This window comes from Cygnus olor, chromosome 6 (genome assembly GCF_009769625.2).
Source record: "Cygnus olor isolate bCygOlo1 chromosome 6, bCygOlo1.pri.v2, whole genome shotgun sequence".
NCBI lineage: Eukaryota > Metazoa > Chordata > Aves > Anseriformes > Anatidae > Cygnus > Cygnus olor.
In genome coordinates, this window is record NC_049174.1 from 23,505,592 (window position 1) to 23,517,713 (window position 12,122).

At 46.0% G+C, this 12,122-nt stretch overlaps 1 protein-coding gene across 3 annotated transcripts in view; it reads right to left on the bottom strand.

The window, feature by feature from the left end:
- The window catches only part of LOC121072237 (unconventional myosin-X-like), an 85,731-nt gene that overhangs the window by 34,236 nt on the left and 39,373 nt on the right, over positions 1-12,122 (bottom strand). For all 3 annotated transcript variants that reach the window (XM_040561663.1, XM_040561664.1, XM_040561665.1), the window contains 7 exons: positions 11,932-12,000; positions 11,004-11,086; positions 9,338-9,446; positions 8,246-8,326; positions 7,109-7,233; positions 6,230-6,344; positions 850-956 (listed from right to left, as the gene is read on the bottom strand). In XM_040561663.1, the coding sequence (XP_040417597.1) occupies positions 850-956; positions 6,230-6,344; positions 7,109-7,233; positions 8,246-8,326; positions 9,338-9,446; positions 11,004-11,086; positions 11,932-12,000 (689 nt within the window). The remainder of the gene's footprint in view (positions 1-849; positions 957-6,229; positions 6,345-7,108; positions 7,234-8,245; positions 8,327-9,337; positions 9,447-11,003; positions 11,087-11,931; positions 12,001-12,122) is intronic.

Consider the following 12,122-nt stretch of genomic DNA (forward strand, 5'->3'; position numbering starts at 1 on the left):
CCCCGAGACCAAGCATGTGTTTTGCTGATATTCCACATTGGCAAGGCAGGGCACAACCCCTGCATGCATTTCCCAGTGAAAAAAGAAAAAAAAAGAAAAAAAAAAAAGAAAAAGTGAGCTACCTGGTATAACTGGGACTCTAATAAGAGTGCTTGCTGGGAGAGTTGAACTGGCCAGGATTTCACCTCCTCGCACCCCTGACTGACAGGTGTCTGGAGCAGAGACCAGCCAGGAAAGAGCATCTTACTGGGATTAAGTGTGCATGCCACAGCCATTAAGGAGTCAGCTGTTGCCCCGACTGGAGGGGCAGAGGAGGGGTGCTTTGTCTGCAGTTGGTTCTCCCAGCCCTCCCCAGTCAGGTGCAAAAGGGAGCGGCGAGACGAGATTACTGGTGCAAAGCTGGCCAAAAACCAATTCTGAAGAGTTAATTAAAAGGAGAGGGAGATCACGAGGTGAGCAGGCAGGGCTAGGATAGACTTCAAGCAAAGGCAGAGCTGTGAGCGAGGGCAAGCGATTTGCAGGAGCAGAAACAAGAGTTGACAGGCATAAGGAAAAAGAGGGGACCCAAAGCATAGGTGGGGCCCAGCCAGGAGAGCCCTGAAGGCAAGGGAAAGGTGGCATCGGAGCTGAGCAGCAAATGCAGAGGTCCCCAAAGCAGCAGCAGTGGGGAGGGAGGGTGCAAGGCTTCAAGAAGAGCTGGCAACGGTGTAGGGGTCTCCGCAGAAGCGGTGCAGGCAGGGAGGGCAGCTGAAGGCAGAGAGAAGGGAGCGATGAGAGGGGACTGGAGAGGGGCTCGGGGCGACCCAGACAGGCAAGCAGAGGGACGGTGGGGCAGCCCCCAGCACTGACCTTGCCATGTAGCCCAAGACGTGGGCCCGGATGACTACAGCAGCTTTCCTCAACTCCTCTTCCCGATCCTTCTCCAGCTTCTGCTCGAGAGCTTCCTTCAGGAAAACCTGACGCCGCGGGGAGGAGTTTCAATAAACACAAAGAGAGGAAAGAAGTCAGTCCCGGGAGAGCCTGGAGGTTGCATCCCCGGCTGCGCTCCTCTCTGGGTGTCCGCAGCCGCTGCTGCACCCCGGCTGCTGCGGGAAAAGTTCAGCGGTGGGAGCCCCGCACCCAGCACCCAGCCCTGGCCCCCGCCTCCCTCCCGCCCTCCCTCCGTGGTCAAGACTTAAAAGAGAGCGAGGGAGGGAGCGGAGGAAGGAGGGAGAGAGGAGGAGGAGGAGAGCCCGTGCCTGCGCCTGGTATTAACTCCTTCCCTGCACGCCCTGGTACCGCCTCACAGCAGGCATGGATACCTGCTTCCCCGGTTAAGTTCTTTGCAAAGAAACTCCTCCACATGTCGAGGAAAGGGAGGAACACTGAGCTTTCCAGACTCCAGGGAGCAATCTTAGCAGCAGTCCTAACAGTGTAAGACAGTAGGAAAGCTAAAAGCCCTGTCGAGGGGCAAAGCTGAATGTACCCTGCACCCCCCGGCTCTCGGTGCAAGCTGAAGCCCTCCAGCGACCTCCAAAAAGCCAGTGGAGATTCTCCTTGCTGAAGCAGCTCAGCGCTGCAGCGTGCATTAGAGAGAACCGAGCCCCCACGGGAGAAGTCTCCAAGTATGGGAAGTTGCACTTCAGTGTCCTGTATTTTAATTCTCCAGCATCTTCCACCGCCTGTATTTCAAACCTCTGCTCTGTGCTAAATGCTTGCGTGAGGGATGGCAGTGCTATCTCAGAGACAAAAGGACTGAGATACAAGCAAGATAAGGGCATGTTTACAGGAATTGTGCTGACATATCCGAGCTAATTTAAATCAGCCGGCTCGCATTATGTTAGCACGGAATTCAGCACAAGTTGCTGAAATACATGCTTTGCCTTTTGAGAAGGTCTGCAGCCTGCACGGTGGGTGTGCTGTTAGCAGCGTTAGCCTAGATTAAAGTTGGCTATGGTCTGTCCACACAGGCTGCAGGCACAACAGCTACTGCCGTGTGCCCGTGCCTGTGTGATCGGCTGCATGCTGCTGGCTAAGCCACTGCCAAGGCCAGCAGAGGAGCGGGCTCCACTGAAGGAGTGCTGCCCCACTTACCAAAGCACGGTCACAAACCCGGGCTGCGAGCTGACACTCGTCAGTCTGTAGGACTGCATTACTGGGTGAAAACTCCTTATGGATTTATTGGTTCTGCAAGGCTATGCTGAGGGGCCAGAGATGTCCAGAGGTTTGAACATTTACTCCAGTGTTCTGCATAAAGTCTCCCTTTCTCCACTTACCTCCTCTTATATCTCTGAGCACTTTCCTCTCCATCACTGCTTTTGGCCTCATCACCTATTTAGGCTCTTTTTTCCCCCCAACAATGACCACCACGTACTGAAATCTCTCCACGCATTAGCACCCATTGCCACTGACTTCCCTGCACTCCCATTTTTCCTGGAGAGCAATTTCTGTTAAGATGGCCCAAAGAAATGAGCTGTTTTGTAATGACTAAGTAACTGTGGGTAGCCTTAAAAGAAGTTCATTATCAAGGTACTGCCAACCATGAAGTTGGCATCCTTCCCTGCAAGTTGTACATCCACTCCCTCTGTCAACTCAACAATCTTTTAAAGGCTTCTTTGAGGCAGGGATTGCTTTTTCCATTACATTCCAGAACCAAGCAGCAGTCACCCATTTCAAGAAGGCAGCTAGCAAAACATTGTCTCAGTCCATTATCTTAATCAAATTGCAAAAATACTCAATCTAGAAGTATTTTGCTAGCAAACATAGACTTTATTGTGCCAGCAAGGAGGGGGGGAAAACAACTTTGAAGTATGCAGAGTTCAAGACCTTACCCTAACCATGTAGGGTTTTCTGTATATGTTTATAGATTGAGATGTTAATCTCAAATAGCATACAACTCAAATACAATAGCTGTCTATAAGCTAATGGCATCCTGAAGGTGTTTTTTTAGCCTCCTTGTAGATAGCAAGGAAAAGTGAAATGAATTTGAATCCAAAAATATTTTTATGCTTTGTGGAAATAACTGTAAACATCGCTATTTCTATGTCACAATTCATAGTTACTTTCTGAAAACATGAGATCACTTTCATCTGAGGAAGGAACGATTAGACAAAACCTACAGGCTATTTCTATGATATCTGCTCATATTATACACTGGCTAAGTTTAGCACCACAGTGCAGCCCCAGCGCTCCTCACACAACCTCAATGCCTGCATGCACTGTCAGTGCAACAGCAAACATACGTTGAGGCTGGGTGTAGATCAGCAGGCACAAATGTAGCCATGCGTGCACCCATGTGTACGTAAGTGGGATCATATGATTCTTAGGGGAAAACACTGGGAAAGCAGGAAGTGGGTCACTGTGACCTGGGTGCCAATTAGTCTACAAAATCCTCCTCCTTCAAGCAGGCCCAGCAAAACAGCAGGTTGAAATGTGAAAATGAATGCATTCAAACAGCAAGGATTACTGCATCAAACAGCCTTAGGAAATTTGTGTTGAGGGTATAGACAAATACGGCAGAAGGTCCAAGTGCACAGAGGAAAGGGACACAGAAGCTGCTGACGTGGAAGGAGTTGATGTGCTCCATCCCAGCACATCCCTAGTGAAGATGAGGGCACCTTGGTACAAGCCATCATCACACTGCCTGTCTGCATGCAAGCCCTCACCTCTGCCATGCCACCGGATAAAACCTGCCTTCTATACATTAATACTTTTCATAAACACTAATTTGACAATTGCCAGCACAGCAGCTGCTCTATTCTTAATGAAAAACACAAAGATCATCCTGCCCTTCCTCCCCCATTTCCTTTCCCAAGCTTCACAATCCCCAGCACTAATTCACAGAGTCTTTTCCTTCCTCCTACAAACAATTGCTAGGGATATAATTATCCTTCCATTCATTTTGCAGGAAGTATTCCCCCTTCTATAAGCCTTGCTCTTCACCCACCCCTTGTACTTCTTCCTAGGTTACATCCCCATTGACCCGTCACATCTTTCTGCAGTAGCTATTCCTGACTCTGTACCCCAGGTTGATTCTTACCAGGTGCTGGGAATGGCTACCTGGTACCAGAGCTGCACCTGTAGCAGCAAAAGTGGTAGCAAGGACATTCAGGAACTTCCTCTCCAGAATGATAACCTACACTATGTGCCCCTTAGCTGGTAGCTTCACTTCACCCTTACCTGAAAGCCTCTGGAAAAATCAGGTCTCTTTTCTTCATCAAGTACTTCATCAAGTACTTCACAAAGCACATTAAGCAACTCACCTGAAGAATGAAATGGCAGGGCAATGGCAACAGCACCTTGAGCAGCTGTGGGCTGCCCAGACTGTCAGGATGCTGAGAGGTGGCAGCAAGGGTGGAACAGGCCAGGACAGCCTTGGAGTGATGTATACTTTAGAATAAATAAAACTGCTCCCCTCTACCAGGATACACACCTCTAATCCACATCATGCCACATATAAAGTAACTTCAACAACCAAATGAGATAGCTCAACTGCTTCCCGACTCCTTTCAGTTTTCCTTCTCAGCCATAAAGAAATAAAGAGATGCAAAGATTGTCATTCTTAATCATTTCTTTCTTCCCGCAGCATTCAGACACAACAGCAACCTGAGCTCTAGCAGAGAGACTGCTGTTTGCTAACATGCCCCCTACAGCCAGTTTTTATTTTATAGAACAGAATCATTCAAAAAAGTTACATTACAGTATGTCTGGTGTTTTGGCAAAATACAATCACATTTTATTTGCCATAATTTACCACCTATACTGCTTTTCCAAAAGAATTTATCTGTGCAGGTCAAGGCATGAGTGGAAAGAGTCAGATGGACTCAGCCGTTCAGGATGTACAATGGGAACTGAGGAGAAAACAGACCCTGTTGCTGCCAGGGGCTCAAAGCAGCCTGGATTTCCTGGTTGTCACCATCCATGGACTCCAGCTACACTTACAACCTTTTATGCTCTAAACATCGGTCCTCACATGCATTTCGCTGCTGCCCTTGCTGTAGCCCAGCAATATACATTCCATCTCTTGACAAAGAAACTTCCAGTTCCCTGTTTACTAGCTCTAACCACCCCTCTTCTAGAGCTCTGCAACGCACACACATGCCACACAGGCCTTAACACTAAAATTCTGGGAGACTGGCAGCCACCCAAGCAATGTGGGTTATCCCGGGACAGGAATGACAGAAATGGTTCCCGGTTTGCAGGGATCAGTGTGGAGAGAACAGATTCCCAGATCAAAGATGGGGGAACACTTGAATCACAGGCTGGAAATACTGCTACTTGATAAAAACTTCTCTCTTGAACATCAGTGCAGTCATACAAAGGAAGGCCTTAGAAACCAGACCACCACCTGCTTTGGATATGGACTGCATACCCAGTGCTTAGAAATGCTGTCTGCTCTGGACACCATCCATCTTGGCATATTCTTCAAAGAATTTATTGGAGTATGTGTAAAGTTGTGATAGATACAATTCCCCACTCCTAGATTTCTAGAGCAATGTACCTCACAAAGCTCACACCCCTTTCTTTATGAAGCTGTCTCAAAGCTTGAAAAAAAAAAACAGACTGAATCAGCTCCCTCCCTATCACATGAAAGATAATGGTATATTTCCAGCTAGATGTCTGGAGAAAAAAAATAACAACTTGCAGGCTGCACCAGAAAAGAGAGAAGCGTTAAGCATTCATGAAAACAGAAGGAAAATCTGAGTTATGCAAGTAGGAAGAAGCATTTGGATACCTTTTCCCAGAAAACGTATGCTAGTGTCTGTGCTAACTGCACAACCATCAGCTAAGCTTCCACAGCAGAAAGCTGTCACACATCTGGTGGTCTAGCTACCTCTTCCTAGCTTAGATATAAACCAGGCTCACTGCCTCCTGCAGGAACTTCAGTTAGCCAAGCAGACCGAAATATCAGGCAAAAGAGGCAAGAGTTAATGGCACACATTGCAGTTGCATACAATGACATCTTGCCTGGGATCCTTAAATTGGATCAGACACAACCAAATCAATCTGGTTGGATCAGTGAGAGTTTAGACAAAACCAGAAAGCCTTCTACATCTCTAGGTACATAACATGGGAAACATTTGAGATGTTACAGGTCAGTGGCACAGATCAATGCCTATGGGTCTAACAGGGTCATCACTACTCCGTCCTTCTACTGATCCGAGTCTCACCAGATACAACTGCATCCCCTTGCAGCTGGAACAAAGCCATACCCTGGTATTTCTCATACAAAGCCACACTGATGAAGTACCTTGGTTTTACCCAACTGCCATTCTTTCTTCCTGCTGTCATAGATCTGAAGAAAGTCTGCACATACAGCCTTGCTGTTGTCTGAGAAATGTGGTACCTTCACAAGCATCTTGTACCTAAGAACCAAACAGAATCTCATGAGATTATGTGTGACAGTAGCCCGCGCACCTCCACCGCATCACACGGTTCCAGTAATCCTTTTCTCATTAGTCCTTCTCCCTCTGGGAGAGAAATTCCAGCTGGGACCTCCCTCCTTCACAATTTGGGAACCTCCATTCCCCAACTTTTATCTGTTATCACATTGGCTATTATTGTTGCGATCCCAGTAATAAAAGATAAACTCAACTTCATTTTTCAATAAAGAACAACTGTCTTTCTGAAACTTATGCTTTCACTGATCACAAGTTACTTTGTTCAGAATAGGGGTGGAATGTAATGCTCCAAGATACTTTCTTCTAGCCTTAAACTTCAAGAAATCCTTTTGGCGCAGATAATTAACAGAAATAATTACTCTCTCCAATATTAATAATCAATTATATTGCCCATTAACATTTCCTTCAGCCTTCCAGATTAAAGGGCATGATACTGTCCCTTTACATGCTATGACCATGTGGATTTCACGGCATCACACAAGCAAATCTACGGCAAAACTACAAACAATGTGGGCTGTCTGGCTATTTTTCCATTCTTACTTTTACCCTAAAGGCAAGCAGTCTCCAAAAGAACATCCAAGTCAGTTTGTGATACAGTCAATAAGGACACGGTTAGAAAAACATCACACAAATGATCCATATCAGTAACGGCAGTTATAGAGGGAACAAACATATAAAATCGTATACCTTGGCACCGTTACAGCTTTTGGCACAATACTAGCAATTACCTGCTGAGGAAGTCCTGGAAAAGGCGCCGTATAGGGAAACCTGCTCTCCGGACCTTGACTGTCTCCAGCATCCCTGAGTACCGCAGCTGGTTCAGAACCACATCTGGATTGAAGCGGTTTGGTGCCTGCATTATGATCCAGATTCAAAAACACATCAGAAGAGAGCCAAAGTGTTCATCTTGGTATTACTTCTTTGCTGACTTGAATGGTTTCTCTGAGCACAGACAACCACAGGTTGTACGTCCATTTCTCTGTGGGAAGCCGACCCTTGGGCGTGCCATGTGAAGAGGGAAAAGTTTGGCTTAAGGGGAAAGCAACCTCATGACACTGCATGGTACAGCAAAAGGGATGACAAAAGGGAGTTGGGCAGATCCCAGAAAAAAGCAGTCTGCAGAGTGCTGTCATTGTCAGATCATGGCAGTAGAGCAATGATATTAACACATACAAAATGCAGAACCCTGACTCAGTTATCTTTGCAGTCGTGTAGCCTGCAAGACCCTATCAGCCTTCTACTGCCAAAAATGAAGACAAACTGCAGATTTTTTTTTTCTGACACAAAGCCCCAGCAGGCTTTTCTCTGCCATAGCATAGAGTTTCAAAACACACAAAGAAAATGATCAGCTTAGGGCTCTCCACCCAGTCTAGTCAGCAGCATATCCTCCTGCCACGGTTCACAGCACAAGCGAGAGCCAGCCTGTCTCTACGCACTGTGACTTGCTCATGAAGCATCCATCTCCTCTGCCTCAGAGCCAGGGAGCTGCAGGAGACACTTTCTACTGCACAAACCTTGCATTCCAGAACAAATCGTGTGCAGGCAACACAAGCAGGAGTGATTGCTTCTTCTACCACAGCTTTGGGCTCTACACAAGCCTGGTTCATCTTCCAGGTTTTGTAAGCACAGAAGGAGGTGGGAAAGGCTGTATCATATTCAGCTTTTTTTTTTTTATCTGGTTACTAACAGAAGAGCATATTTTTCCTAAACAATAAAACAACTAGAAGGAAAAACAGATGAGAAGGGTGAACTGCTTTTATCCCCAGTTTCGGATCTGCACAGAGGCACCTGTCAGGCAGGCATTTGTGCGAGCACTCATGGGCACCTGTATTGCACGTATACATTTTGCTGGAAGAAAGACTTGCCTTTTCTGTATTTGGTTTGATGCAGCGGATGAAGAATGGGTTGGAAGTGCTCAGCGTTGCCATCAGTGAATGAAGAGAATCCTAAAAAGCAGTAAGACAAAACCCAAGGGCTGAGTCACTACAGGAGAGAAAAGTGCTACTCTTGATGCAACACAGTTTTCATGCAGCCCTCCCACTCCTGATGTGTTCCATTGACTCTGCCTACCAAAACCTGTTTTTTCTTATATCGTTTTCATCAAGTAAAAAAGTAAAGCTGTTCTAAATTAAAAGTAATAAAACGATAAATCGTATCTCTGTCTGAAAAATGTTTTTCAGAGCTGGAACAAGGAATATCTGATCATGATTCTTTCCAACTATTTAACTTGTTTTAAAAATGCAGATAGATTCATTCATAAGATTTTTTTTCTTATGGGTTTTATAACTCACATGTTGCATTATAACCTATTATTATACTATAGGTCTTAACGCTGCAACACAGTGAGCCTGCTCTCAGTAACCCAGGAGATTTCTTCCTGTCCAAAACATACCCAGAGTTTGTTTACTGCAACACTGTGTACATAGCCATCCCTGCTTTCTAAGCTTTATAGCCAATTTGAATTATTTTTACATGTCTTTCAAGCTTTTTTATATAGGAACCTAAAACTGTGACATTAACATAAGTTTGCAGACAATCTTAATGGAGAAAATTCATACGTGCAGGTATGAACCTGGGGCTATGAAACCCCCCAACAAGGTTGTATTGTAATTGCCACTATGCTTGTAAAAGATGTGGCCTGAATTGAACACATACACCTAACTGAAACACCAGACCAACATAAATGATCAAAGAACATAAAAAGCTTCAGATATTTAACAAAATATTATTGATATTCTTTTCCTCTGCCACTATGCCCAGTCTTAACATCTCACATCTTACACCATACAGAGAAATCCTTCAGGCAGTGGCACTGTCTTTTTTTAGCTGTACCACATTCCTGCACATTTACAGTGCTGGACACAAAATGAGGATGAATGACTCCTCTTGGCCGCAGGCTTTGCTTTACCCATCTGCTCTTCCCCAGCAGCCTGCTGCTCTCTTGGAAAACATCCTACCCTGAACTGGGAACTGACAGTCGGTCTGCGCCTCTGGGTGCCCATCTTCAGTGTCTCTTCACTGCTACGGCTGCAGACTCTTTCAAAAAGGTCATAGATGAAGTCCAGCCTAAGGGTAAATAAAAGAATTAAAGAAGATGCAAGACACCAACCACCCGTGAGAAGATGGCTCTTATTCTTAGGTATTGCCCCCATCCCAGTAAGAAACACCTCATTTTTATTCCTGCCACCACAGAGTGTCTGCAGGAAGCAGTTCAGCTGGGTGATTCAGTGAGGAAATTAATACTTTCCATCTGTCTGCTCAGACCACATGGGCTGCCTTGTGTGCCACACTTGGCTGCAAAGCCAGAGACCCATCTCAGGCTGTAGAATAGAATATTAAACAAAGGAAGGTCTCCATTCTGCACTGGCCAGCACGCCTCCCTCTAGCTATATGCCCCCAAGCAAAACTGCCTTGAAGGCATTCCAGCTAAGCTGTGTGCTATAATCCCCATCCAGAGCTAGCTCTTGTACCTTATCAGCCATGGTGCCCAAGCCATGCCCCTGCACCTGCAAGCACAGCCCTTCCATGGCCAGAAGACTTCTGGAGCTACCCACTGTGTAGGTCATCTCTGTGGGATCTTTTTTTACCTCTGTGGGATCTTTTTTTGCGCCATTTTGCCTCTCCTTAGACAGTGGTGCTGGTTCGTACAAAATCTACACAACGATTTATTGTTATGACTATTTGTAGCAGAATTTCCTTTTCTGGCTTGTTGAAATAGCCTGAGCCCTTCTGGTAATGCTGGACAATGACAACCACAATTCTGGCTTCAAGCCCTGTGTAAAATATTACCCAGATGCCGCTGTCTGAGTAAGGCAGCTAAGAGCAGCTCGTCCTCTCAGCTCTCTCAGGTTGTGTCAAGTGCAAACTCTGCAGCTGCCTTCTGGGCAAATGCAATTCTGTAACAGCCCCATCAGGCTGGAGCCCAAAGACAGTAAATATATGAACTGTGGTACAAAGCATGTGGTGGAGCTGCAACACAAAAACGTCTGGGGTCCACCATGTCATTTAACACCTCTCTCTTTCTAATACGTGCCATCTCTGCCTTGTAGACCTTGATCAAGGTGAAAGTCAGCTCATTTCTCTAGGTCACATTGCAGGGTCACTGGGGTATAAAACTGGGACCACAGCTGGCCCCACAGTGATGGCTCAGTTTGGATCAGGATAAGGATGAAGCACACCATGGAAGCTCTCCACTAACAAGCAGGATGGAAACCAAGCAGTCTCTGTGCAAAGGCAAGCATTTCACAATGTGGCAAAGAGCCTTGACTTGTTCAGGTGCAAATTTGCCATTGCTGGGACAGGGAAGCAGAAGGAAAAAGAGGAAAGGGGGAAGAAAAGAGGGAGACAACCAGAATTGCCTGTGGGAATTTCTGTCTTACTTTCATTGCTCTTTTCAAAACTGGGACAAGGGTACTGATAAATCATTCATCTGTGCCTCATCTGTCTTCTCCAGCTCTCCTTTCTTTTGTCAGGGCAGTTAAGCACAAGGAGAAGAATAGTGAAGAACGATGCCTGATGTTCAGACTAAACGACTGTTTTCCTTGGCCTGGTTATTACATGAATGTGGCTTAGTCCAGCCCAGCAGTCGTGGCCTCTTCACAAGCATAAGGGAGACATACATACCTGCTGTCTTTCAGCATGTTTAAAATGTCATCTCGAAAGGTGTCTCTGTTTTTCTCCAGAAACCCTCTCACATCATAGAGCACCTGCAACACAGACAGAGCCGCTGGAACAGAGCAGTACAAATCATTAAGCACTTCTACATTAACATGCCAATATACAAAGCCTCCAGCAGTGCTTCACAGTAACACTGCGGGCATGTGCCAGGATCCTAATTTTGGGGGTCAAAGAGTTCCAGCGCTCAGCAGTTACTAACAAGAAAGTGGCTTTTAGCCATCAATTAAAAAAAATAAATACACAAAGCCAGGAGCTAAGTGAAAGAGCTGCAGAAATATGCCTGCAGTCACAGTGTGGGGAAATCCTCTGTGAGGTATGAGCAGGAAATACTAACTGTGCCATGTAGTGCCCTGAGTTCCCAACCACCGCTGCTCAGCAGATGAGTCTAGGAGAAGATTAGTCCTTCTTTAGTGTGCAGGTGACTTCCCTTGACACACCTCCATCTGTTCCATCCCCTCCATAACAAAGAGCAGCGTTTAACCTTGGAGGCCTTTTCCTTTCTGCAGTAGGCATGTAACCTTTTCTCCTCTTCCCCAACAATGAAAGTGTCCTTGTGATTTTTATTTTGGGTTTTGTTTGTTTGTGAATGTCCAAGAAAAGAAAACATGAATATCAGAAGTAAGGAGGAGTTTATTATCTCCCAAGGCAAAAGTTACCTGAGAAAAACAAATGTCCAAGTTGGCGAATATACTGCTGGAGAATGATATGCTACTTTGAGCCCATTGCACCTCCTGTGCTCAGGTATGGGGCACTAAGATCAGAGCATACACACAGCTCAGAGAGATTCTTGACTTTGGGAATCTAAATGCTCCATGACCTCAAGCCCAAGTGCAAGCATCTCACAGATACACCATGAACTACCACGAACACCTACCTCTCCCGCATAATGCCTTATGCCAAACTGATGGTCTGTCACCCGAGGCTTCACATAGTAATGGTTGCTCTGAAATCAAAGGGAAAAAAAGGCTTCTTATAATGGCACCGTAAGAATACATAGGCTCAGTCAGAAACTCGGCCATGACTATGGCGATGCTGGGATGGCAAGGACCTTAGTTGTTGCAGAGC